Raw genomic sequence first — 26,943 nt, 5'->3', positions numbered from 1 at the left:
TAAAAGTAACACCTTGATACCCGGAAATTACGTCCTGCTCTTACGAGAGAGGGCCCACTGTTCTCTGAACATTTTTTCATCATTTGCGGAAAGGGGAAGAGGAAGTTTATACCCCCAGGCCAGTGAGAAGCTGGTGAGGACAAGGACGGGTTCGTCTTTGCCTCTGTTCATAGTTTTAATTGAATGATCTCCATCTTCATACTTTTGTGCCAGCTTGCCACTCTGTGACTTTTCCGTGTTACCATCCTATATAAAGTTCAGGACGCAAATTATTTCGTATACTTTGAAGTGACGCAATGCCGTGAGATGGCTGACAACGTCTACCCGGCAACGCACTCAATCGCCAACTTACTTACGACGTACTTCCCGATTGCAAAGATTTTTTTACCAAACAAGCTCCCCGTTGTTCTCACAACAACGTATTCAGCCTTCCCGCCCTGCAACCCACGACTCAGCACCGCCGCGTCTCGACTAAGCCAGCCCAGCCACCAGCACCAGCACCACCGCCCATCGTAGCCATGCCAAGCCACCCACCGGATATAACCCGTTTCGCGGAGTCAACTCCGCTGACTTTCCTTTTGTGGCGTGTAGATCTAGATCGGCCGGCCCAGCAAGCTAATATACGAAGTACGTGCATACGCGAGCGTAGATCAGAGTCTGCGTCTGCGAGTAGGTGTTCTCACCGGAACCTTTTGAGGGAGACGGGACGGACAAAATGACCCATGTGGAGATCGTGAGGTTAGGCGGGATGGTGTAGTGGAGTGTCACCGGTTGGAGGGGCGATCTAGTATGAGTAGGTATCCTTGGTGGTGGTTTTGTGGGCGAGTGGGAGTGTTGACGTTGAGTGGGATTTCTGCGTGTGTCTCATATAATGAAAAAAGATGAAGGGGCCTGCGGACTACATGAACGTGGATGTATGCAAGGTAGGTAATCTGGGAGCATTAAGATGTATACATCAGCCAGTCGGGAATGTGCAAAAGGCGTCCAAGTCTGGTATAGTCCTCTACCAGTATCAAAAGGCCGTAAACTGAGAGACCTGGGAGCAAGGCAGGCTCTAGGGTATTTGGGGTTTCATCTTTGAACAAGGTGCGTGAGCTCGTTAAGTAGTAAGATTAAGTTCGGGGTTTATCATCCTGCGTTTCTGTAAGTAAAGAAATTGTGTGTAAAACAGTGTCAAAATATCGATGCCAACGGACGACCGATTTTATGACATACGAGACGCGTACATTTACGTGTATTGCACGGACATCGAGAAGAACAAAATGCCAATTTATGATATCTCTACACACTGGGAAACCTCCCAAAGAGCGCCGTATTATGAGTGGTAATTCTTTTAGTTGGCCCTTTTCAAGATAAGGCTATGCAATGATCCCAAGATGACTGATGTGAAGAGAACGAATACCAAAAGAAAAAGAGAGCCGCGAGCAAAAAAACTACCAATACACGTTCTCGAAGTGCCTCCAAGACCCCTAGACCCGTCTCGAACTCGGAATAGACTGCCAATGAATCGTTTGTTCCTTCAGCGCCTGGGTTGCGCTTTGCTAGCCGTGCTGATCAACAGCTTGAAGCCGTTCTTGAGCGCCAGCATATCGGGGTAGACGTTCTTGTGCAGTTCGAATGCGTTGGGGACGACCTTGATGCCCCAGGCTCCCTTGGGTCCGCGGGCGCTCATCTGGAAGCAGATCCAGAAGTGGCCGGGGTACTTGGGCATGCTGCAGAAGGCGTACATGGAACGTGAAGGGTTGGCTTCGCAGTAATTCTCTAGCCATTTCTCTGTGAGGGGGTTAGCTTGTGTCTCTAGAATTCATAAGGTAAGTAGTGTGATCGACTTACCAGTATCTTCTCGTGTGCCAGGTTGGAAACGCTCGTCTCGTGTAATCTCTGTGACCTTGCGTGCCATAGCCTCGACGTGGTTGACGATCAACTCGTCGAGATCGGAATATGTGTGCTTTCCAATCTTGAGCTGCTTTCCGAGCGAAAATTGATTTGCCTTGTTCATCTCGAGAACGTCGAGATGTTGGTAGGCGTTGTTGGATACTTTCCATGTGACGACTAGATGGTCGAAACCCTTCGAGGATGGACGAATGACCAAGTCACCGGTCTCCTTACCACCGAGGTACTCTTCGGCTTGCATGGTGTTGAACGCGAAGAAGAGAGGGTGGTTGACGACACGGTTGGGCCGACCAGAAGCAACTTCCTTCTCCTTCTCGGCAGCCTTCTTGTCCTGAGCTTCTTGTGCGTCATCCCACTCACCAGCTGCGCGATTGTAGGGCTTCTTCTCTGGAGCTCGAATGAGATCGTCTCGAAGCGACAGTTGTGCGGTGAGAGCCTTGCGGTTGAGGTAAACAATACGGGCGCGCACAATCTGATGGCTCTGGTAGACGTGGCGAGGCTCTTGACCGCCACTGCCAACACCCTCTGGGAATTCTGATTCGGACACGCCACCTTCGATGCCGCATTCCAACTTGACCTCGATGTGGTCTGGGAATGTTCGCCTGATGGTAACGGGTACGACCATACCCTCATAAAGAGTCTCCTCCGTCTCACCAGTCAACATTGTGAACAGCTCAGCACCAGACAGCAGCGCAAAGATTTGCCGGATCTCCTCGTAAGGGTTGTCGAGCTCAGCGCGAATAGTCTCAAGTGTTGCGCGCTTGCGCTGACCAAAGTTCCGTTCAATCTCCGCCGCGTAGTCTTCCAGAGCTAGGTCGTTGACCAGATCGGTGGTCTCTTCCCGCACCATCTTCCTAACAACGGCACTGGGTCCACCTTCGTCAGTCTCGGCCTTAACATCCTCTTCGTCCATGTTAAGGGCGTCAGCGACCATCTTCCTGGCAAGATCGTAGTCTTCTGGGTGTACACGGGTGTAGTCCAAGTAGTCGGAGGACTCTTCTGTTGAATCGTAGGGGATGTAAAGGAAACTGGCGCAATTCTGGAAGACTTTGGGACCCATGGCTGCCTTGAGGTCCCTAGACTCAGACACACCAAGGAGGTCGAAACGTGACAGAATCTCATCGCTGTTGGCCTGGATGGCCTTGATCAAGCGATCGGCCTTACGAGGACCCAGACCACACACGTAAGGAATCAACTTTGAGAGGTATTTGTCGTCGTACGTCTCTGGTAGGTCGATACCCACGAGGTTGACCATGTCCACCATCGCGGTCTCTAGGCGGTCCAGGAGCTTCTCTTGTGGGATCAAGGTTTGGTTGGGGATGAAGGGTATCGAGACGATATCTTTGCCGAGTGACGCGTATTCCGCCAGTGGATTTTGCAGGTACCGTCCGAGAGCAACACAGTACCTCGTTAGCGCGGGATACTTGGGGAACTCGGCGATAGCTCGACCACTCGTATGATAGAGACGAGCGACCTCATCGTTGACCAAGATCACCTCCAGTGGCTCGTTCCTCTCTTCACCGGTGTCCTCGTCCTCGTAGGCTGGGCCAGTCAGGCCTCGCTGGCCGATGATTTCCTGAAGGTCCTTGTACAATTTGCGTGTCTCGACCGAGAAGCCAGAGACACCGATCACGTCTGGTCGGCGGCGCTGAATCACGTCGACAAACTTGTCGATGTCCTGGCCTTCAGGAATACCGCGCTCCGCATTTCCAAGGCGCATCTCCACCAAACGGCCGTGCTCAAGTACCCGTCCATCGTTCTCGACGTAGGCCCACATGATCGCGTCTCCACGTTGGCCTTTGCCGTTGGTCAGGCAGAGAACGTTGGGTACAGATCCGAGAGGTGCACTCTTCAGCTTGTACGGCGCTTGATCAAGCTTGTTGTAGTAGTTCTCTCTTGCTGATGCGGCGAGTTCATCCTCACATCGAGCACGCAGAGTTTCTTTGACACCGTTGGCGATGACAACCTGTAGCTTGTCTAACGCCGCGCCGAGCAGTTCCTTGCGGAGGGCGTTCCAAGTGTCAGAGACTTCACTGACGCCTTCGGAGATGATCTTTTCTTCAAGCTTTGTCTTGAAGTTCCTGTAGTTGCCCATGGAGATTCGAACTTGTACAAGACCTTCCGCCTCGGCCTTCAACATCTTCAAAAAGAGATCCGGTCGACCTTGAAGATCCGAAAATGTGACACCACGTAGGTATTTGAACTCATAGTAGGGGTGGTCCTCCGTGATCTTTCGCATGCCCTTGTCAGTGCGAATGCAGTCGATCTGGGCGTTCTGGTAGAAGCTACCACGCAAGTATCGACGGAGGCGCGAGCACATTTGCAAATCCTGAACGAACAAGAGCTTTGTAGACCGGAGAAGAGTGGCGCCAGTCTCTGGCGCTTCAGCCATCTGGTCGGCGAGCTCTTCAACCTTGTATGGCGGGTCCTCAATTGTATGCGCGCCTCGATTTGACCCATCAATCTTCTTTGCAAAGTCCTCAGGTGTGATACCGATCGCTTTGACGAGTTGATTGGCTTTACCGCCCCTCAACTTATCGAAGAAGCTGCGCGCGTTGTTGGCACGCTTCTGTGTTCCGTTCACTTCTTGTCGGACCTCGTTGATCTCTTGCGAATACTTGTAGTGTAGGTAATCCTGAAGTTCCTGGATTTCTTCGATAGTAATGGCCTTGGCTGCCAACTCCTCGATCTCAGGATCAGTGATGTCAGAGTATACACTCTTCAGGTTCTCGTAGTTTTGCTTGAGGGCGTCGCGCTTCTCTGCAAATGCCCTGAACTTGAGGTCGAATTCGAATACTTCCCACAAATCGGCCTGGTTCAGCAAGCGCTCTGGTCGCGCATCCATGGGCGGCGGATTGTCTATGTCGTCGTAATCGTCGTTATCGCTTGGGGCGTGGATAAGGTAGTCTTTGCGGTGGTTGAAGATGAAGGGCACTTCATAGTCTTCGAGATTGATGAACTCCAGGACCTTACGCACAGCCTTCTCGAAAGGTTGCAGGAAGTAGCGGGGGAGACCCTTCTTCGGCCACAGCATGTTGCTGATCCAGGTGGCTTCTTCTGTCAAGCGTGCCTGCATGTCTTCTGGTGTGAGCTCGATCTCCTTGAAAGACCTCCGGGCTAGCTGCAGTCGCTCGGGAATGTCGGTCTCGCGGATGACGTTGTCCTCATCCGTAAGCATGCGCTCCTGTAGTTGCGATGGCTCGAAGACGTCCTTGAGCTGAAGCTCACGGCCTTCACCGGCTTGCTCATCCTCTTCCGCCTCTTGCATTTCCAGCGCCCAGTCATAATCTGTGCCATCACCAAAGGCAGCCCTGTAGTCTTCCTCTGCTCCCTCGTCCAGACCAGCAGCTTGCAGTCCCTTTGTAATCAGATTTATGCCTGGCTGTGTGACGTCGCGGTCGTCTTCGATCTCGTCTTCGAACTTGTCGTCCTCGATGAAGTCGTCAAATTCGTCGCCTAGGCGCCCGCGCGGCTCGTCGTAGTCTTCGTTTACTTCGTCATCGGAGAAGATGTCGTCCACGCCGCGAGACTTGACGCGCTCCTTGTGGCCACGCTTCAGGCGCTTGAACCTCGACTTCCCCTAAGTTAGCGGTGCCCACGCTTCAGCAAGGTATGCCTTACCTGTTCTTCTGCCGGGCGCTCAACCTCGACACCGATCAGGTCCAGATCCTCGTCATCTAGGGCCTCTTCCTCGTGACGGTCCTTCTTCCTCTTCCTGCGCCGACGTTTGCGCTCGGCGATCTCGTCTTCTTCGTCCTCGTCTGCGATAAAGCCTTCGCCTTCCTATATGTCCATTAGCATCTGCAGATGCTCCAGCCAGTACGGCCAAGCTTACCTGTCGCAACCTATCTTCGTCGTCGTCATCTTCTTCCTCGCTGGAGTCGTCGATGCCATTGGCGCCGTTTATCTTCTTCGGCCTGGGTTCAGCGGCGTCGCCAGCCTCGCCATCAAAGTCCTCATCCTCCTCCTCGTCGCTGCCAACGTCGGCGATTGTGTCGAAGAACTCCGCCATGGTGAATCAAACAAGGACAACGCGTGGACTGGTGGTTCTGGCGATGGAGCGCGATGGGCGATTTCGGCGAGCTCTTTGCGGCAGAGAGGTTATCGTGCTGCCCCGATTCAGCGGGAGGGAGATTCGGGCGCAATGAAGGTAAAGGAAAGAAGGAGGGCAGAAGTAGGCTCTCAAAGGTTCGCGCACCCATCGGCCGCGTTAACTTTCGGCCGCACTGACGCCCGTCACGTGACGGCCTGATGCGCGCTAGGCGGATACCATCAACAAAAGTTGACCATACCCGACTCGGAACAGCATGCTACAGCTACGGGCATCAAACACGTGGGCTTCCCTAGCCTCGTTCTCTACATGTATCTAGTCATGTACTGAGGACGTGTTTGAAGAGGATTAAGCTTAGATATACTAGGGATGCAGCGACGACTCAAGCTCCAATGCACAGATTAACCATCACCACCAGACTTGCAAGAAAAATCCTCCAAGGCAATGGTCACACGCCATGCGGTTCTTTGAAATGCATTTGGTGGAAGTGATTGGCATGTCAAACGGTCGACGTTGGATTGGTGTGTACGCCAGGCACATGGCCGCATTCGAGATACGCGCTTTGAAGTTCTGCGCTAGAAGCAGGTGAAGCATGGCGACGAGGAACCATGCGACTCTGAAACCTCCTGAACAAGGCATCGTATAGTGTATACAGACTTATCAAAGACGCATCCCTTGAAGAACTTGAGTATTTGACAGCTCTCTTTCTCTCGAAGACAGAGCTACCTTGCTGCTCATTTGCATCCTCTGCAGCCTCGCAGCCTCGCAGACTCAGTTACAGACGTTGGACGCTACCGCAACCCCACCAGCGCGCCCCACTCGCGCTGGATACTGACACGACCACGACCTCTCCTGAGCCGGTTTGCTGTCAACAACGCCCGAGACACTGCCCTCCATTCACTGCCATCGCCATTCCAATCGGTCCCTGCATTCGCCCACCTGCACATTTTAAAGTCAGGCGCCCGGAAACGGACAAACCAATAGACGCTGTCCTCCTTTGGGCTATTTCCGTCATTGGCGTACCATCGTCGACCCAGCGTCGGGCGGCAAACTCGAAACCACAGCCAGCACCTGGCCTCCTACACACTTGGGCTCTGTATTCTTCGCAGAGTAGCCATTGCCTCGCAGTTGCTGCACCCGTCCACCCTCACCCACACGACAGCAGCGCCCGGCGCAAACCTTCAAGATGGCCGAGTCGTCCTTCAAGCAGAAGACGATGAAGAGGAAGAACGTCAAGGGTCTCGCACTCAGCGCTCCTGCCCCCAAACCCGCACCTTCCGCCGGTGATGCCCAAATACCCGGCGCCCGAGCCAACGACGAGAAGCAGGATACCCTGGAAATTGGTGTTGAGTTCCAGCTGGACCTAAAGGCCGAGGACCTGATAGTGCTGCGCGAATTGGGTCACGGAAACGGAGGAACAGTCAGCAAGGTGCAGCATGCTGCTACCAAGGTCATCATGGCGCGGAAGGTGAGTGGCAGACCAGGAGGTGTACAGCACGACGAGACTGACAGGGGCAGGTTATCCACGTCGAGGCGAAGAACGAAGTCCGGAAACGAATCGTGCGAGAGCTCCGAATCATGCACGACTGCAACTCACCCTACATTGTCGACTTCTATGGTGCCTTCCAAAATCCTTCCGGCGATGTCATCATGTGCATGGAGTACATGGACGTGGGGTAGGTGCAAGCTGCTTCATGCTGCACGATGTGAGTTGCTAACTTGCATGCCAGGTCGCTTGACTGGGTCTCACGATCATTCGGGCCTGTCCGCGTCGACGTTCTCGGAAAGATTTCAGAAGCCGTGCTCGGCGGCCTCGCCTACCTTTACAGCGCCCACCGTATCATGCATCGCGACCTCAAACCCTCAAACATCCTCGTCAACTCAAAAGGAAACATCAAGCTGTGTGACTTTGGTGTCTCAAGTGAACTCGAGGGGTCTATTGCCGAGACTTTTGTAGGAACTGGCACATACATGGCGCCGGAGCGGATACAAGGTTCTCCCTACACCGTCAAGTCGGATGTATGGAGTGTTGGCCTGACACTTATGGAACTGGCCATTGGCAAGTTTCCATTCTCTGGAAGCGCTGATGATGACGAAGCTGGAGGCCCTCAAGGTATTCTGGATCTCTTGCAGCAAATCGTGTTGGAACCTTCACCCAAGCTACCAAAGAGCGATGCCTTCCCATCCATTCTGGAGGACATGATTGCGAAGTGTTTGATGAAGGATCCAGCGGAGCGACCAACTCCCAAGGAGCTATACGTAAGTTGTCCTAGCTGAATTCAGGTCTGGAGTGTACTAACCATAGCAGGAACACGATGCCTTCCTCCAAGCCGCAAAGCGCACTCCTGTCAACCTCGAAGCATGGGCCATATCCATGATCGAGCACAACAAGCGAAAATCCCACCTTGCCCCCACCGCTCCTGCAGCGGACATTAAAGAGAAGCTCCGCGAGCGATCTCCTCCCCACAAGCGTGAATCCAGCGACCCCAGGCAAAGAGTAGCCAATGGCGACCCCGAACCAGCACCACGACGACCTTCATACCCCACACGGACATCGAGCAGTTCTAATGTCATGAACCTACCTATGCGACCAGCGCCATCTGTAGACGGTCCGGGCAGCAGACCGGGTAGTCGGGGTCCATCAGCCAACGGCTTACCACCTCAGCCGAGGAGGTGGAACAGCGAAGTACAATAGTGGGACAAGACGCGTTTTCTATTAGATAGCGGATCTAGGCAAGTATATAGAGGTTATGGGGGATTCTGTAAGGTCCCTGCTGGATGTCGGGACCATCTTCATCAAATGTAACGTCGGAGGTTTTCGCCTTGAAGGCTTGTTGTTGTTGACTTTCGACTAGCATCAAATACCAATTACTCATCTTTCGTACTTCGTACTTCGTACAATGCTGATGGTGACCATGATAAACACTGTTCTGCCGGTGGCATAGGCAGTAACTCGGCATTGCCAAACCTGCATCGTCTCGTGCTGGATCAGCGTAGAGCATGCCACCTCTCAGCCTTTGATTCGTACATGCTTATCTTCCCCGCCTGAGATATATCCTGGCCCTGTCGAAGTATTTGAAGTGCGCGTTTGCTTGCGGTATACCGAGGCTAGAAGTACATCGAAGCTCTGGGCTAGACCAAGCAGAACACCACATGCAAGAAGGAGTCGAACGGGGCTGAGGAGTTTCATTCCATCTTGCAGCCTTTGACAACAAGATCTTAGATTCTGGATAGATGCGATGGCAATGTAGGCCTCAGGGCTGTTCGCTTTCTTATACGCATTTTTGCTTGCAAGTACACATTTGATTGTTTCCTTGGACAACGTGAAAGTTGTACTACCTGGACAAATTGCACTCGTTTCGCACATTTCCTTTTCAGCAATGTCACAATACATCCGGAGTTCAAAAGGGTAGAATCGTGGACAGTTATCTGTTCTACAATTAGATCTTTCTAGGACTCTTGATGAACATCTCAATTGTATACACAGTGCAAGATCTCCTTATCCAACATCGATCGATCTCCAACTTATCAAGGAAGTCACGCGGGTTAATAGATCTATCACCCGAGTACGTACGTATCGTTCATCACGAAAGTTAATGTTCGAAAGAGGGAAGGTCAAATCGGGGCTCCGAGGTGGTAAGCCGGGAACTAAGACGGGCACTACGCGTTCCCCACGGCCACGAGTAGTATATACTACCTTCAGCTGCGATATTTCCTATCGCAACGAAAGCGCCGAGCAGAACTACAATCGAAGTCTGAATTTGAGCTGTCCGGCTTCGCACAGACCTCGCGATGACAGACACAAGCGATCGCGCCGCGCTTGGCCTCCCGTTGTCGTCGTGGTTGCCGAGCGGGGCGCATCCGATAGTAGCAAGCGTATTGCTTGTCTTGATTGTGAGTCCCCCAGCTTCAGGGTTGTTCCTGTCCAGCACTGACCATACAAAGTCCGCGTTTGTGTATGGCTTCTACAACGCATTCCTCCATCCGCTCCGCCACTACCCCGGTCCTCTACTCTGGCGAGCCTTCCGCATCCCGCATGTCGTCTCAACACACCGTGGCGAGATTCACAAACGACTCACTGAATTCCACACAAAATATGGACCTGTCGTGCGTGTCGCTCCCAACGAGCTCTCTTATGCCAGCAGCCGTGCGTTGAAAGAGATCTACGTCACCCGGCCTGGCCATCTGCCATTCGAGCGTAACCGCACTTCGTTCAAGAAGCAGGCCCCAACGGATCCAAACTCCATCGTGAACTGGCATGAAGGCGACCACACAAGATACAAACGGGCCTTCGCGAATGGTTTCTCAGAGAAGATCCTGAAGGAACAGGCACCAATCATTGAGAGCTACGTCGACCTCTTCATGACACAGCTCAAGAAAAGAAAGACGCTCGATCTTGAAAAGTGGCTAAACTATCTAACCTTTGATATATCCGGCGACTTCACATATGGCGAGTCCTGGAACTGTGTTGCGAACGGCAAAGCGCATGCCTGGGTCGACATTTCCCAGGACTTCGGTAAAGGGCTTGCCTTGATCCAATCGACCAATATGTATCCACCGATTGACAAGCTACTCCGCTACATTATCCCCAAGCGCATCTTGCAAAGGAGCATGGAACACCGGAAGATGAGCTTTGAGCAGGCTCGCAAGAGGATAGCGATGGATACGGAGCGTCCAGATTGGGTGACGCCGACCAAGAAGTACAGCGACCTCAAAGACCCATTTACAGGCCCTGAGTGGGGCATAAACCTGCTCGTACTCGCCTTCGCCGGGAGTGAGACTTCAGCTAGTGCCCTGACTGCTATCATCAGATCCTTGGTACAGCACAAGGGTGTGCTGCACCGACTCACTGCGGAAATCAGGGAGACTTTCCAGAAAGAAAGCGATATCACAGTGGCAACAACAGGCAATCTAACATACCTCAACGCAGTCATCTCAGAAGGAATGCGCCTCAACCCTCCCGTCGTCATCGGAGTCCCACGCATCGCACCTGCAGGCGGCGATATGGTGTGCGATAAATGGGTTCCTGAAGGGGTATGCTACTACTTTACTCTTGAATCCTAGCTTCTTCGCTAATCCCCCATCAACAGACCTACGTAGCCTTCAACCAATTCTCCGCCTACCGCCAATCCTACAACTTCCGCAACCCAAACTCCTTCATGCCAGAAAGGTTTCTGGACCCAAAGTCGTATCACGAAGATGACATGGACGTCTTTCACCCTTTCCTGGTGGGCAGACACAAGTGTGTGGGTGTCAGCTTTGCTTGGTCGGAGATGCGTCTTATACTTGCGAGGCTAGTGTGGAGTTTCGATATCAAGCTTAAGGATGAGCGGGATAGGTGGGATTGGGGGGAGCAGTGTACTTATATCCTTTGGGTAAGTAGTATCTTGGGAATGAGATGAGTGGATCTAAGGGCTAACGGTGGTGTAGGATAAGAAGCCCCTGGAGGTCATTCTGGACCATGTCAATAAGTAGGCAATAGATCCTACTCACAGTAGCCGAATTTGTAAGGTTGAATGACAGAGTACTTCGAAAATGGCTTTTGTGGACACATACCCAAGTATCCAGTTCATTGCTCTCGCTCTGCTCTCATCATGTCACCAGACCTCATTGTGCTCTAATCAACCCATGAGTGCTACTTAGAAGACTGGTGTTGTGCGTGACCGATTTTGTGCGGGTTTGCTCCCATTACACGCTCGCTACCACCGTCCGTAGGTGGCATCTACCCAGTATTGCCTCCTTACCATGGGTCGAAACATTAGAGATTCATAATCTGCTCTGACCCCTGTGATTAATCCATACAAAGTGTTCTACAAAGTGTTATCATCGCAGCAGTATAAAGTCGAGACGCTACAGCACCTTCTTGTATCCTTCTCCAACCAACTCCATCGCCAGAAATCTACGAACGTCAAACGTGCTTAAAACCGCCACAACCCTACAACGAACCATCAAATACCTTGTCAGACGACCCCAACATACCACGCGTTTCCACCAGAGAAAACCTCACCTTCCTTCCGCACGACAAAAGAGATTCCAAGTCCAATACTCCAACCATCACGATGCTCACCACCACGCAATTCACAACACTCATGCTCATCGGGCTACTTAGCTCCCTCGTGGTATCAATGGTACACGCTCGTCCAGTACCCCGCCCTACGCTCGAGCCCAGATTCTTCTCGTCTGGGGCCGGACTCCTTGCTTCTTACGGATCCATGTACCACTACCATACCTCGGCTGCTGGTGGGATAGATATGAACATGGGTTTGACGAGTATTCTGCTTGTTGGTGGGGTGGCGGTGGGGGTTGTGGATGGATTGTGGTAGATCAGGAGGGAGATGTGTGGGGTGAAGGGTTGGAGATGGAGAAGTTGGAGGTATGAGGGGTGTGTTTGCTGGTTTACTGGGACTTTGATACTAGAGGAGAATGCGATCATGCAGTCAAAGAAAACCAATACCCATTACATGCGTGGACGTTTGTAGCGCAATGTGGTGCTCATGACGAGCTTGAGGCTGCGTCACTTTTGAACTCTTACAAACCTCGACGTATCAAAATCCTTGGCGATAGCTTTAGAACCTGTCTGAACTGGGACCAGCGTGGATGTCGTGAATCTGTAGCGTGTTCTGCTCAAATCGATGTGCTTCCAAGAACCAGCCGTAAGAGCTACAAGCGTCATGTCGCCCCGGGCCCAGCGCTGACGCGATTAAAGTACTGGCTCAACGTAGTTGTGCTGTGGCGTGTACACCAAGCTCTTTACTGCTGTTGTCAAGGTGGTTGAGCTGTGGGACGGGCAGCATCGTTCTGAGGGTGCTGCGGGTATCTTTGCAGCCGATTGTTCTTCAAGCAGCAGCTTTGCGCGCCTCGACGGCCTTCTCATACACCTTGAGGTCGACGTTGCCAGCGTTCCAGACGGTGACAGCTTGTACGAAGACACCCTTCTTCTTCCTGCGCTCAACATAGCCGATGACATTGAGCCATGTCCCCACGTCTACGTTGAGTTCCTTAGTTCGCTCGAGCACATGTTCGATATCGAGATTCGCGATGACGGGCGGATCAGATATCGGATAGTTGTGCTTGAGCCGCAGTGTCGCGGTCTTAGTGACGTACTCATCGATGCTGCGGCGCAGTCAGTCTCTGTGGCAGCTATGGCTTATACTCCATGTACCAGCCCAGAAAGCGGACTTTGGTGCCCTGCGCACATCCGGGCAAGTCACTTAACAACACCAGACTCGAAGCAACGGGACCAGACATTGTGCTTGGAGGAGCGCGCGCAGAATGCGGTGGAAACTAAAGCCGCGGCCGAAGTGCACGGATGCACGTGCCATGGTTAGCGCAGACGACATCATACCCTCGTGCATCCAGGCCCGATTCATGACCAGCCAGGCACCCTTCAATCACGACCACGCCGCCGCTGCAACAACTCAACCCTCTGCGCAACGCTCGCACCTACCGCACCTCTAACATCTCTCGCATTCCCACACAGTACGTTCGAGCCACCCACCATCCCCGCAGCCCCGCCATCCCACTCTCTGATAGGCTCCGAGTCTCCTGCATCGGCGCCCGATAGGACCATACGACCGACAGTTGCTAACTAAAACCCTCAAGACAACTTCAATATGAGCGGCTGGGGCCTGGGCTGGTTTGGCGGTGGCCAGGCGAAGAAGGAGGCGCCCAAGAAGGCCATCCTCCAGCTTCGAGGCCAACTTGAGATGCTGAACAAGAGAGAGAAGCACCTGCAAAACCAGATGGATGAGCAAGATGCGCTCGCACGGAAATTTGTTTCTTCCAACAAGCAAGGTATATCCATCTGGATTAGGCTTCCTGGCACAGTCGCTAACGCCTCTTGCAGCCGCGAAATCAGCGTTACGGCGAAAGAAGCAGTTCGAGCACTCACTCGAGCAGACGAGCGCACAGATTATGACCCTAGAAAAAGAGATCTACTCCATCGAGACGGCCAACATCAACAAGGAGACGATGGAAGCTATGAAGAGCGCAGGAAAGGCCATGAAGGAGATACACGCCGGCCTGACCATCGACAAAGTCGACAACGTCATGTACGTCTCCTGCACAACCAAATACCCACAGACCAACTTGCTAACATCACGCGCAGGGAGGACCTCCGCGAACAACACGCAATCGGCGAAGAAATCAGCGAAGCCATCACCTCTGGCGTCGGCGCAAACGGCATCGACGAAGACGAGCTGGACGAAGAGCTCGCCGAGCTACAACAAGAGAAGCTCGACGAGCAAATGCTCAACACAGGCAACGTGCCCATCCACGACGCCCCCTCGTCACAGAAGCTACCGCAAGCGCCGAATACCAACATCAAGGCACCACAGCGGATCGAGGAGGACGACGAAGAGGAGGAGCTGCGGAAGCTGCAGGCCGAGATGGCCATGTAGGCGCGCGGCCACGGCTCACACTATCGCTGTCATGCGAGCATAGCGACTGCGCGTAGCTGGGAGGGTTTTCAGGCGTACGGCGATATCAGCAGAAGCGGCATCTTGGGCTTTAGCTTCTTCTTTCCTATATATAATCGCAGCATTTGGGCTTTGGATTTTGTGAAGAGGCACTTGCTCTACCTATGAGATAAGGCGGGATATACCTTGCAATATCATACTCTACATTTGGAAATTCTGACTTACAAACTTGCTGTGCTTTCTGGAGGCTATCCGTCTGAGTTCTTGGCATGCCGCGGCCTCTGGGAGGACACCGTCAGGCAACTACTCATTTCAGATTAGGCATCGACACAGGTAGACATAATGGACTTCTGAACGCGCGTCGAAGCCCTGATGAGGCGTCTTCAGGCTGCAGTCGAAACCTCAGGGCTAACTCAGCCAGGCAGTTCATCATAAGAACTCTACACATCACACAATGAGAGCAAAGACATATAAGCGTATATACATATTTCATTTTTTGAGACGACCCGATACCGTCGTCGTTACTGCACTATCATCTATCTACTCGAAACAGTCATGTATACCATAACGCATGTATCCCATATCGACGTAAAAAAAAGCTTACGCGACGAAAAATTCCACTTTTGATAAAACCATGAACCCCCAACCAAGCTACGCTCTTCAAGGGTATCATAATCAATGAGTTGGGAGGGGCAAGCCAAAATGCTTGCCGCTTAGAAACGCCGAATGTCAAATGCTAAGGTCCACAAAGAGCTTGGAACGCTAGTCGCCACATACTGCAGTCGGGCGACGAACGGAGTAATGGTGGACGGAATGTTGTCAAAGAGCAAAGGGCCAGAAAATAGAACACTACTCGGTCTTCTTGGGTGCGTCTTGGCTCTCCACTGGCTTCTTCGCTTCGTCCACGTCGGGTGTGCTGTCTGCGGTCAACTCGGTCATCGGGCGCCGCATCGGGGTGCCCGTTTGGACTGCTGGCGACCCAGGAACTGGCGTGATCGGCTCGACGCTTGGGCGATGCGAAGGCATAGCGGCTATGGGAGGCGCTGGTGCTGCAGTCGATGGTGTAGCGGCCCTAGGCGTAGATGGTGATGCACCGGTCATGTTGGGCGTAAACTTGTGCGGTTCGCTGTTCTCACGTGGCGGAGCTGGAGACGCACTGCCTGTCGGATGTGCAGCTTGGGGCGGAGGCTGGTATTGCTGAGACACCGTGTTCGCGGCAGCACCCGCAGCAGCAAAGGCTGCCGCAGTACTTGCTTCGTCTTCATCCTTGACATCAGGTGCCCTTTTGACGTACTTGTTGATGCTCTCGACTCCGCAAATGGATATGAGCAACTTACGCTCTGGTTCCGTTAGGGTCGACTCAGGTACAGTCCTGTCTACGCAAGCTCTAATTGCGTTGTCCACCTTCTTTTGCTCCTCGGGACCTAGGCACTGCTCAAGATAAGTCTTCCTATAGGCTTCAAGCTGACGAATGAGTTCCGGATGAACTCCGATTGGGTAACGTCCAGACGGATGAGGCGCTGCAGTATCATTTGTCGAACCTTGACGCGAGGGTGGCTGAGGCGGGGGCGGGCCGTAAGGTGATGCCGAAGACTGCGGCTGCGACGCCGAAGGAGCATTCGACTGCTGGCCCTGTGGGGGATAGGCTGCATAGGGACGAGGCGGTCCGGGACCATACGGGCTGGCGCCAGCATTGGCATATGGCCCACCGTAAGGACTCGGTGCTGAGGGTCCGCTGTACGGCGACTGTTGTGGGGCAGCCGTGGGATAGAGGACGCCATATTGACCACTTGAACCAGCTGCTGAAGATGCTGGTGGAGCCTGCGGGTTGGGCTGCGGATACGGTCGTGGAGGGTTCGGGGCGGGTGGACTTCCAGCTGTATTACCACCGCCGCCCCACGGAGACGCATAAGGCGAGGGATGGGGCGCGTTCTGGGGCGTGGCCGACGCAGCTGAGTTACCTTCGTTGCGAGTCATGCTGGGTGGTAAGCGAGGCTGCGAAAGGCTAGGCGGCAGCCTGGGAGGTGGCTGTGGCATCGCATGAGGCATGCCCGGGTGGTATCCATACCCAGGCTGAGGGTACGACTGATAGCCGTTTGGTGGTTGGTAATACGGTGGTCGCGGGGCATGGTTGAGCGGAGGACTGGCCTGCCTCTTTCTGCGCTCCTTTTCGATCGAAACTTCCGGGTTGATTCTCCAGAGATAGCCCTTGCCCTCTTTGTCGCCTTTCATGAACGCATCATGCTGACCGAGGTTGTGACGTACACTTGATTGCCAGCCGCTTGTCGTAGTCTTGAACTTGTACCAGGGATACTTGCGCTCTATATAAGTATAGATGGATTGAAGGTTCATCTGGCCCGTCGGGGACGACGAGATTGCCTCATGAATCAAAACGACATAGTTGGCCGTGGGGCGCTGAAGCTGTTCCTCGGAGTAGTCTTCGATGCGCATCTCAGGCGAAGGAGTTCGAGGTGGTCTGATTGGTTTCGCCTGCTTGTGGAGGCCGGACATGCCACCATCGCCCTGTTCTGTCGTCTCGATGACGGCGTCGTCTTCGCCGTCGCCAGCGTTCGACTCCTTGCGCTTGGGTGCCTTTGGCTTGCTGATCGGTATTGGGATATCAGCAGGGTCAATGCCAGCGGCTCTGGCCCTCTCAATATCCTTCGCTTGTTTGATAAGTTGCGAGCGCTGGCGCTTGGACATGATGCCGTCTTTGGGTGGTCTGCCAGGTCCTTTGCGCTTCTCGACAACATGTCCAATCAGGTTTCTTGGCAAGTTGTGCTGGATCGCCATCTCTTCGGTAATGAGGCCATCGATATCTCCTCCGGCTTCAAGTTCGCCTTCGTGTGGCTTGCGTAGTACCGGTGCAGTATCGTTCGGCGGAGGCTTGCTTGGTTGTTCGGGCTTTGGAGCCGCGGGAATGTCCTTGACGGGCTCCTCGACTGGCGTCTCGGATTTAATAGGTGCCTTCGCGGGGGTCTTCGCTGGAGCTTTGCCCTTTTCTTTAGGCTCTTTGGGTTCCTTAGGCTCCTTGGGCTCCTTAGGTACAGCCACTTCCTTCTCTTTGGGTTCCTTGGGTTCCTTCGGCTCTCTGCGCTCCTTCTGGACCTTAGGCTCCTTCGCGGACTCCCGAATCGCCTCTTTGAGCTTCGCTGTGTCCTTGACTTTGAGCTTGACTTTCTTTGTTGGCGGCTCTTCAGGCGTAAGTTCGCGGTGCTGATGCTTCCTCTTGTGCGCCTTTTTGCTCTCCTTCGAAGGAGCGGGAGGCAAGTTCTTGATCTTAAGCTTGAGACTTGTCTTCTGGCGCGGTTTCGGAGCGGGCTCCTCGTAGTCGTCCATTTCCTCGTCAGCGAGGCCATCGTCGTCGTCGCTGTCACTGACAGGATGGTGGTAGTAGACATGTCGTGGGTTGACGCTCTGCTGGTCTTCGCTCTCGGAGCTGATGTGCTCATCGCTTTCCAGTTGACCGTTTCCATTCTCGAAGGAGAAACTCATGGGACGTGAGCCCGACTCCTGGCGGTGGCGTTGCTGCTCCGTGAGGGCAACGTCGGGGAGGAAGAAGTGTATGTTCACAGCGCCAAGCTGCAGATGATCGCCATGGTCCAAGGGTATAGTCTCTCCCCGAGGATAGAACTCGCCTTCGTGGTGCAGGCCGTTGTTGCCCAGCACTTTGATGCAGAAATGGCCTGCGTCGAAATCAAAGAAGATCTTGGCATGCTCTCGTGATATGCCCTTGGGCCCCAGGGAGCCTGTCTTGGCCATGATCTGCTGTGGATGTATAGGTACGAACGGACAGTCGTTCGGGTCTTCGGGGACATGGCCGTCGAACTGGGCAGGCACTTCGGGGAAGGCTTGCATGATCATGTCCTGCGGCGCGCGTTCGGCAGGTTTCTCCTCGCCCGACTCGCCCGTGGGATGTGAATTTGAGCTGAGAGAGTGCGATGCATTGCTCTGGCGACGCTGCTGGTATTCCATGGGCATCGACTCGATGGGGGCGCTGAGAATGCCACCCTTCTCGGAGATGACACTGCGAGCACCACGCCGATCGCCTTTCTTCTTCTTCTTTTTGTCCTTCTTCCCGTTGACCTCATCCAAGCCATGCAGGTGTTGGTTGGCGGCCTTGACGTGACCCTTCTTGTGTAGTGCCTCGGCCTTGATGAGGCGCTTCATGTCTCTGTGCGCGAGGTCAAGGTTGCGGCCCAGGGTGATCTGGTAGGTGTGCATGTAGTAGGAGCCGTCGTCGAAGCGCAGACGCGCAAAGGCTGTGAGGCGCTCATTGGTGGTGGTGGGCGGCATCATGCCGAAGGACTCCATGGGTGGATAGGCGGAATTCATGTCCATGGGCATGCCGCTCATGTCGGCGCCATTTAGGTTGTTGGACTGCGCGAAGTCGATGGGGGTGTCGAGAAGGCGCAGTCCGTTGGTGAGGGTGTTGTCCATCAGGTCGTGGTTGGCCGGTGGATTCTCGCCGCCGAGGGCAGGCATGGCCGACGCATCGCTGGTCGCGGCTGCCATGTCGGGAATGCGCTTGTCGGGAGCAGGCGAGGCAAGGGCGTCGGGGGTGTCATATTGGGGGCTGACATGGTGTAGAAGCTCGTTGGAAGGGGCTACGGCCATACTGCCGCCGCCATCTTCGTTGGGAAATGCGTAGTTGTAGGTGGAAGGGTACTGGAAGAAGTTCACGGAATGGAGGTCAAAGATGCCGTCCTCTGCACATGGTTAGCGGCGCGCTTCTTTTTCGCCCAGCAAACCGCGTCGCGGTGTCGCGCAATACATACGAGGGAAGCAATCGTTGGAGGGCGCGACAAAGCTGTAGCTGAATGCGTCTGCCGATAGGAAAGGGTCTGCGTCGTGCTGTCGCAGCGGGTTGGTGTCTTCGGAGGATGTCGGTCGAGGCTGCCCATGAGAGGCTTGCGCCGGGCCTAATCCTGCTGCACGTGGGTCTTGGCCGCCCATCTCCGCATCAAGGTCCGACGGCGCCGATGCGAAAGATGAACTCAACTCTCGAGCTCGTTCCATTGATAGCTCCTCGAAATATTCTTCAAAACTGAAAGACGAGTGTCGCGATATCGGCAGATCGTCTGCTGTCTCACCTGGTGAATCCATTGTCAGTACATTTGCTCTGGGTACAGCAAGAGCGGGCGGTAGCGGTAGCGGTGCAGGCAATAGCAAGGCGAGGATAGAGTGCACAAGAAGGGCGAGGGCACCTCTACAAGAACGACGGGAGCCACAGATCAGGTCATCAAAGGTGAGCCCGTTCCGGCACATTTGGCCGTCACTTTTTGGTAGGGAAAGAGCCAAGCACTGAAAGTTTCCACCCAGAACCGCGACCCAGGCCAATCGCAGGACCCTTAAAGTAACCCATACGTGTGAATTACCTGCCAGTCCCACCCCTGGAGCCCTGGAGGACTTGACAGTGATATGCCCCCCAAGAAGAAAGCCCAACAAGGCGCGCCTGCCAGGCCGGCGGCGTCATCTGAACCAGCGAGACAACCCCTGAACTGGCCTGCCCTCGCTCCTCTCGTACCAGAAGAGGACCTTGCCCTGCACGAAGTGCTTCCAAAACAGATTGTAACCATCCCCAACTTCTTCACGGCTTCGCTGTGCAAGACCTACGTGTCTTTCCTCTCCTCGTTGCCATTGACGACGACGCCTGGGAAACCGAAGAAAGGTGATGCCGTGCGAGTCAACGACCGCTATCAAATCGATGACCCTGCGTTCGCTGAGCGACTATGGAACGACACAGGACTAAGGAGGCTAGTCACCGCCGATGCGGAGGAAGGGGCGCTCGGCCTCACTGAAGCGCAGCGGAAAGAGCTGTGGGGCGGCGAGGTGGTGGGCCTCAACCCCAACATCCGTGTCTATCGGTACTCCAAAGGCCAGTTCTTCGACCAGCACTGTACGTCATGACTACTTGGTCACTCTGCCCAAGTCATCGGACGGTCGTGACGAAACCCATGCTAATGGAGCCAGATGACGATTCCAACAGTGTGATCATTCAAACTCCTGGATCACCGCCTCTGTCGACGCGCACTACCTGGACCTTGTTGATTTACCTCACCTCGCCGGCCACGGGATGCGTCGGTGGAGAGACTGTCTTCTACCCGGACCCGCCCAAGAAGAAGAGCAGAGACCTTCCACCTGAGCCTTTCGTTGTCGACCTCGAAGTCGGCCTCGCGCTGCTGCATCGACACGGCCCCGACTGCATGCTGCACGAAGGACGCGAGGTAACGAACGGAGAGAAATGGGTCATCAGAAGCGATCTATGTGTCAAGCGTTGAGTCCACATGGCTCTCCGGTACCGCGATTCGTGGTCGCTTCTTCTTTCTCCATTTGTGAACACCAACATTCACTTTTGGAAATCGACGACCACCTATGCGTGAATAAGCCATACTTACGAGGCTGCGTATATTCTGCCGAAGTCTGTCGCGTCGTGTCCTGCTGCAGCGTGTGGCTGTGTATCTTGCGTACTCACTTGCAGATGCGATAAGAGTATCCTTCTTTTACGGACTACGCTGCAGTCCCGCATTCCATATCTCTAAAACGTAAGAGATCGGAATATCAGGTTAAACTGTCTCTAAGAGAGCACGACGGGTGCACGCACGTAGGTGTAGCACAGCGTGAATGGTATCGCTATCCGTAATCCTGTCGTACACCAGCGCCGTGCAGTCGACGAAAGCGGTGGTAAATACTTACCGTGAAGTCGTACAAGACATGACATGGCTACAGCTGTCACACCATGCGGCAGGAGTTTGAACGAAGTACAACCGTGGTTCCAGTTATCGTCTGGTTCGCTTTCCATGTGTGGTATTCGCGACCTGGCATATTTCACACCCCCACAGTAGCTTACCGCACATTCCAATATTGCAGAACACCCCTTTTTTGTCTTCAGCCCCTTCACCAACCTCCTCGATACAATCTCTTTTGTTTCCTGGCTCTTCATGCTTTCGCTGCTCATTGGACGGTCCCTGATAAACGCCTATACATCCCCTATTTGTGTAATTCGACACAAAAGAACAAGCCGGCTCCTTCCAATCCATAGCGACATCTTTATCGCTACTGATGCGCGCTCAGCAAGCTTCCACGGGGGCTCGAGATACGAACAGAGTGGCGACGGCGCGTTCTAAAGCACGAAAGCCAACGTCGGCTGCAGTTAACAAAGTACGAATGTTCATGCTCGATGTTTGGATTGGGTTTCAGGCTATCCTCGCTTGAGGCGGAAGACGAGATGGCCTCATACTCTTGGCGATTCATCGTCGGTTTCATCTCGGCGCTTTAACGCAACAAGGATTAGCTTACGGATACGCCCTTCCAACATCCCGTTTCATCGCCCTCGACTCACGCCTAAGACTTCCAATTGAGCTATCGCCGGCGTCTACAATGAGTGGAGAGGGTAGGCGCCGCCAGGAACGACAGCCTCGACGTTTCGGTGTGGGCCGGCACGTTTGACATGCGAGTACATCTGTACGGAGGCCGCTGCTGCCTTTGGCTCTTCAGCTGTGCTCACTTCCGTTTCTAATATCAAATTCCACGACTGACCTGGTGTCACTTATTCTATTCGATCGACATGATGGAGCCACAACACCATTACGCAGATGTACACTCACAGGACCATCACCATGATGACGACTCGTCGACAGAGGTCGAATCCTTAGTTGGAGGAGAGAAGCAATGGGCAGCTGGCGACTATCACAGAAGAACACCATTATCACGAAGGAATATATTGTGCCCACCGCTAGTGGCGGCGATGCGATGGGTGTTGGTGATAGGACTACAACTCGTAATCATTGGGCTCTTGGCTAGAGACCAAGGCATGCTCGACTCGACAAGATGGAAGGCTCGATCAACAAGCGCAAACGATGTTGGCGGCGACATCACCGGGTGGTCACCACATAGTAAGACTTGCCTTGCAGTCCAGGCCGGTACATCTGTTAACCGAATTGCAGTTCCTACGCAGATCACCAAGTTCGAGATTAACCAGACATTCGCGCCATACAACACATCAGAGTTCTTCAAACCAGAAGTACTTAGAGCATGGAACGAGCTGTTGCCTGGTATGACTTTCTCACGCTTCACTCTATCGTGAACACCTCACTAACAACCACCACAGTCGGCATGGGCTTCCAAAGCATCCCTGACCCAGAGAACTACCACGACCTTCCCACCCCCATCGTCTGGCCCAACGCCACCGTCTTCACGACATCAATGACCCACCAACTTCACTGCCTCTACGCCGTCGTTGCCGTCTACTCCGGTATGACATCCGGCCACGAGCTTGAGGAAGACCACCACTGGCATATGATCCATTGCTTCGACTACATGCGCCAAGCTATCATGTGTAGCGCAGACATGGCTCTCGAGGGATTGGAGACGACGTTCCCTGATCACAACGGCGGCAGTGATGGCTGGGATAGCAAGCATGTCTGCAAAGATCCTAAGATGGTTAGGCAACGGTTGGAGAGTGTGAGGGCGTATGACGACCAAGAGATCTTTTGAACGGGCCCTACGCCAGCATATGCCGAATCACCTTAGTCCACCACTAGATGTGGTCGCTATAACTTCATATATAATATACACTTTCTTGTACAAGCCACCGGTATCCGAATATCGCTGTGACAACCACCAACATCTCGAAAGCCTGACCATGAACCCATTGGATCACGCGACTGGTCCCTAAACACGTCCGATCCACGCCGGAGAGGAAAAGAAAGACACGATATGTTTCATATCGGAACGGAAAAGTAGTGAATTTACCGATAGCCTGGGAGGCACTTGCAACATTTTCAGCCTACAGACAATGTATCACAGCTTACCCTGGAGGTCCTTACTGTTTCCCACAAGATCCCACGAACTTCCACCAGCCACTGAGGTACATCACGCTTACATATACTCGACCACTTTAATATAGGCTCCACAGATGTATTCCTCAACCCTAGCAGGATCATACACATTTTGATTGACCCAAATACGAAAATTGCTTCAGCTGATGGACTCGGAAGAGAAATGTTAGTCGTATTATTATACATTGACTCATGTCAGCAGGCCATGTGCGTCAGTGTGATCGTGTCTCTATCGGACCGGCTGTATTCTCCAAGTCGGGTGTGGCAGCAGTGAGCACGCACGACATCTGTAGGCCAGGAGGTATCCAAGTCGGTTTAGATAGATAAGCTATTAGCTGGAAGGGTGTTGTACATGCCTGGGCTCTTCTATCTGTCTGACATTGCAGACTGAGGAAACCATGTCTTCTGCAACCCTACTGTGGGTAGGATGTTTAATTCTTTCCATTGCTACTTTCAACTCCAACTGCCCTGTCTCCTACAAAGCATCTCGAGACCGCTTGTCCAGTGTTGCAATAATGCTCAAGACCTGCACCGCCGCGTATCTACACCAGCATTAGTCATCAATGCATCCATGCGATATTGCTATCACTTACGCAGCAGTAATGGCGAAGACATCAGCCCTCCGTGCACGAGTGAAGTACATCAAGCAAACCGAAATAAGAACATTCGACGCTGCAATAACCACCAGCTGTTCATCGAGAGAATTGGTGTTCGCGAGTATGAAGATCGGGCCAACGAGTAAAACCGAAGCAACAGCACTCGTGATCAGAATGTGAACATGTAGACTGTACTCTCATCAATAGCAACAGTTCCGAAGCGAGCGTCGACCTTCTTCCAGCGCTTGCCACCAAGCTTCACGATCCAATCAATAGCTCTTGCGCCCATGTTCTGCGAGAAGGGATCCATGTTCTTTCGGCCCCGGAGGACGACGAGTTCGTTGCTGTAACTGTTTGGTTGTTGATAAGAACCCCAGACGGTTCCATCTAGGCCTGTGAGGACTTTCATGAGGTCGCTTGCTAGGAAGTGCTGGATATCGTCGAGGTCGAAGGCAGCGGGCTCCTTCATGCTTTGGAGTATGGTGGACTGTTGGATGAGTGCGTCGTCTGCGATATTTGATCAGAGTGCTTCCGCGTTGCTTCGTTGTTAACGTACTGTATTCTTTTAGAAGACATCTGATGCGCATCACGAGGTCCCTTTGCCTCATGTCGCCGTCTCGGAGCTCGTCGTCTGTCGTGCGGTCTGCGGTGTTGAGCCAATAAGCATTGTGGCTGTACCACGCTTTCTTGCCCTCTGGACTCTTCGCGTCTTCAGCCTCGGTCTCTTTCAACTGGTCCTCTAGGTACGCCAGTTCGTTCTGGTAGTAGAGGAGGCTGCGCGCATTAAGTGCGCCGAATCTTCTGAACATGCCTATCTCAGGCATAATGCCCATCCTTCCAGCGAGCTGTGGGCAGCCGGGGATTAGGTCATGGAACGGATCATGTGATACATCTTCAGCTGCAGGTAGTGTAGATTGTGGAAGATCTGGTGTCTCTTTCTCGTCTAATGTCTCAGCCGCAGGGGCTTGTGGGGGTGCAGTATGAGTAGAAGGCTTCATCGTGTTCGAGTGGCACGTAATAGATTCCAGTGGAGCTGTGTCAGAAACTGGCAATGAACGCCTTAAGAACGTCTTGCCGAATGAAGTATCGTTCGTCCCGTTCTGTGAAATCGACATGACTGTTTGTGTCGCAACCAGGTGAGCAAGCACGAGAAATTCACGACGCGGACTGGCGCATGTTCACTGTTCACACCCGCGCTGCCTTGCGCGTACGCGCGCGCATCATTACCCCTTCACACAGCAACGCAGCGACTCTTGACGACTTTTCACAGATCATTTTAACACCTTGGTTGGAAGAAAAGATTTAGATGATATGGAACTTTTATTCAACGCTTACAGACTGACTAAACGAGCTTCCGTTGCAGTGAACGATCTACAAGGGCATGATATCTGGCTTCGGTCCCACAGGCACAATCTTCGCCTTCGTAGCGTTCGAGTAGCCATCCTTGTACTTGAAGTGCATTAGCCATCGAGTACCTCGTCTTTTCGCACAGCCTTATACTTACTGCCTGAAAGTCCACCGTCTCCTTGAACGCACCAAAATTGGTCGTTTCGCTCTCATCCCAGTACAGCCTGCGTACCCAGTTGTGCAGCCGCGGGTACTCATAGCGAATCATCTTGAGGTTGCATTTGAAGATTGTGAAGTACGCAACATCGAATCTGATGATGGTAGTATACAGCCTGATATCTGCTTCAGTGATGTGATCGCCAAACAAGTAAGGCCCGTGACCTGGCTGACCAAGGTGTTCTTCCAGGCGATCGAGAGATTTGAACAAGGGGTAAACGTGCTCTTCGTATGCCTCCTGGGATTGGGCAAACCCAGTCTTGTATACGCCATTGTTGATGGTATCGTAGACCCACTCGTTCATAGCATCAATGTCCTCGCGCAAGTGCTTTGGTAGGATGGATTTGACGCCTTTGCTGGACTCGCGGAGCTGCTCGGGGATGAACGCATCAAACTCGGTGTAGAACATACGGATTATTTCGCTGGACTCGTTGTTCACGATTGTCTCTGTAACCAAGTCAGCGCATAGTCTTTACGCGCTTGCAGTCACGGGACCTGCCTTTCTTCTTGTCCCAGAGTGTCGGGACGAGGTACCGCCCTTCGTATTCCGGGTTCGCCCTTTCGTACAGCTGCCTCAAGTTCGTATAACCATACAGCGGCTCTTTTTCGAACCCAGGCTTCCCAGACATGCCCCATCCTTTCTTATCGTGAACAAGCGACAGATCCCATACGATCAATTGGATGACATCCTCCAGCCCTTTCAAGCTACGCACTAGGTTGGTACGATGTGCCCAAGGGCAACCCATGTGAATGTAAAGCGCATATCGATCCTTTTCCGCTGGAAACTCTGAATTGGGATCAGAAGAGATAAAGTTGCGGAATGCTGAGGGTTTGCGACGGAACTGGCCGTCTTTCTCAGCGAAGCCGTTGGTGGCGGCCTTGGAGATGTTAGCAGACCGGGCTAGCTTAGTGCGACCATGGCCATTGCCATACTGATGACATCGCATTTGGTTAGGCTTTCCAGCTTACCGATTCTGACATTTTCTGTGATTCAACTGGTGAGATGCTTGAGGTATCTCACGATTTGGTTACAGAGGAGATCTGGTTCAATGTTGCCATTAACGATGACGTGAGCTGACGGCACGGGAGTGACAGGCGGAATTTAGCCCGGCGGGCGATGCGCGACTTCTGCACACGCCTCTACCTTGCTTCGTCACCATCGATTTCAAACGACAAGAATTTCGCAGAGGTCGTTGAAGAACACCATACCTCCTGTGATTGCGTGAGTCCTCTGCCTTTACCCCTGGCGCGCGCAGTGCTAGGATACGTTAGGCAGCAGGCTACTTAGCTGCGTAGCGGCGCCGCACTATTCCCAGAACCAGTCCGTGTCGTGCACCAAGGTTCTAAATAAGTACTGTAGGTCTGCTAACATCTTTACATGTCTACTTTGCGTCTTTCCAATCTTCTTTTCCTTCTACATAACACTTGCCGTTCGTTGAAAGACCGCAAGATGAGCTCACCACAGAATGCCCCAGTACTAGAAGCCTGTACCTCAAGCGCTACGGTGTCCGACTCACTATCCAATTCTCAGCCAGACGACCACCAGGTCTCAACAATAAGCACCCCAAGCAGACACGATGAAA

The 26,943-nt window shown here is 53.2% G+C and overlaps 10 protein-coding genes across 10 annotated transcripts; 4 read left to right on the top strand and 6 right to left on the bottom strand.

The window, feature by feature from the left end:
* Positions 1–1,519: 1,519 nt before the first annotated feature.
* J4E90_007107 (uncharacterized protein) lies at positions 1,520–5,905 on the bottom strand (the record flags this gene model as incomplete). Its single annotated transcript, XM_051436648.1, has 4 exons — positions 1,520–1,773; positions 1,834–5,467; positions 5,515–5,676; positions 5,729–5,905. 4 exons carry the CDS (start codon positions 5,903–5,905, stop codon positions 1,520–1,522), a joined length of 4,227 nt encoding a protein of 1,408 aa, XP_051289394.1.
* Positions 5,906–7,130: 1,225 nt separating this feature from the next.
* On the top strand, positions 7,131–11,419 carry J4E90_007106 (uncharacterized protein; the record flags this gene model as incomplete). The annotated part of the gene is made up of 7 exons (XM_051436647.1): positions 7,131–7,412; positions 7,463–7,620; positions 7,675–8,203; positions 8,253–8,630; positions 9,890–10,978; positions 11,035–11,319; positions 11,375–11,419. 7 exons carry the CDS (start codon positions 7,131–7,133, stop codon positions 11,417–11,419), a joined length of 2,766 nt encoding a protein of 921 aa, XP_051289393.1.
* A 1,361-nt stretch (positions 11,420–12,780) lies between these two features.
* On the bottom strand, positions 12,781–13,192 carry J4E90_007105 (uncharacterized protein; the record flags this gene model as incomplete). The annotated part of the gene is made up of 2 exons (XM_051436646.1): positions 12,781–13,057; positions 13,107–13,192. 2 exons carry the CDS (start codon positions 13,190–13,192, stop codon positions 12,781–12,783), a joined length of 363 nt encoding a protein of 120 aa, XP_051289392.1.
* A 365-nt stretch (positions 13,193–13,557) lies between these two features.
* J4E90_007104 (uncharacterized protein) lies at positions 13,558–14,343 on the top strand (the record flags this gene model as incomplete). Its single annotated transcript, XM_051436645.1, has 3 exons — positions 13,558–13,738; positions 13,791–13,995; positions 14,052–14,343. The coding sequence occupies 3 exons, from the start codon at positions 13,558–13,560 to the stop codon at positions 14,341–14,343; spliced, it is 678 nt and encodes a 225-aa protein (XP_051289391.1).
* An 867-nt stretch (positions 14,344–15,210) lies between these two features.
* J4E90_007103 (uncharacterized protein) lies at positions 15,211–19,467 on the bottom strand (the record flags this gene model as incomplete). The annotated part of the gene is made up of 2 exons (XM_051436644.1): positions 15,211–19,070; positions 19,140–19,467. 2 exons carry the CDS (start codon positions 19,465–19,467, stop codon positions 15,211–15,213), a joined length of 4,188 nt encoding a protein of 1,395 aa, XP_051289390.1.
* Positions 19,468–19,782: 315 nt separating this feature from the next.
* Positions 19,783–20,642, top strand: J4E90_007102 (uncharacterized protein; the record flags this gene model as incomplete). The annotated part of the gene is made up of 2 exons (XM_051436643.1): positions 19,783–20,260; positions 20,335–20,642. The coding sequence occupies 2 exons, from the start codon at positions 19,783–19,785 to the stop codon at positions 20,640–20,642; spliced, it is 786 nt and encodes a 261-aa protein (XP_051289389.1).
* A 1,286-nt stretch (positions 20,643–21,928) lies between these two features.
* J4E90_007101 (uncharacterized protein) lies at positions 21,929–22,857 on the top strand (the record flags this gene model as incomplete). The annotated part of the gene is made up of 3 exons (XM_051436642.1): positions 21,929–22,256; positions 22,308–22,415; positions 22,472–22,857. The coding sequence occupies 3 exons, from the start codon at positions 21,929–21,931 to the stop codon at positions 22,855–22,857; spliced, it is 822 nt and encodes a 273-aa protein (XP_051289388.1).
* Positions 22,858–23,966: 1,109 nt separating this feature from the next.
* J4E90_007100 (uncharacterized protein) lies at positions 23,967–24,795 on the bottom strand (the record flags this gene model as incomplete). Its single annotated transcript, XM_051436641.1, has 2 exons — positions 23,967–24,304; positions 24,354–24,795. The coding sequence occupies 2 exons, from the start codon at positions 24,793–24,795 to the stop codon at positions 23,967–23,969; spliced, it is 780 nt and encodes a 259-aa protein (XP_051289387.1).
* A 373-nt stretch (positions 24,796–25,168) lies between these two features.
* J4E90_007099 (uncharacterized protein) lies at positions 25,169–25,769 on the bottom strand (the record flags this gene model as incomplete). Its single annotated transcript, XM_051436640.1, has 2 exons — positions 25,169–25,246; positions 25,302–25,769. The coding sequence occupies 2 exons, from the start codon at positions 25,767–25,769 to the stop codon at positions 25,169–25,171; spliced, it is 546 nt and encodes a 181-aa protein (XP_051289386.1).
* A 49-nt stretch (positions 25,770–25,818) lies between these two features.
* J4E90_007098 (uncharacterized protein) lies at positions 25,819–26,302 on the bottom strand (the record flags this gene model as incomplete). Its single annotated transcript, XM_051436639.1, has 2 exons — positions 25,819–26,238; positions 26,294–26,302. The coding sequence occupies 2 exons, from the start codon at positions 26,300–26,302 to the stop codon at positions 25,819–25,821; spliced, it is 429 nt and encodes a 142-aa protein (XP_051289385.1).
* Between the last annotated feature and the right edge of the window lie 641 nt (positions 26,303–26,943).

Source organism: Alternaria incomplexa (assembly GCF_024043165.1).
Source record: "Alternaria incomplexa strain BMP 0042 chromosome Unknown scaffold_10, whole genome shotgun sequence".
Lineage (NCBI taxonomy): Eukaryota > Fungi > Ascomycota > Dothideomycetes > Pleosporales > Pleosporaceae > Alternaria > Alternaria incomplexa.
The sequence above is the reverse complement of the archived record's forward strand: the minus strand, read 5'-3'. Positions and strand labels throughout refer to the sequence as shown.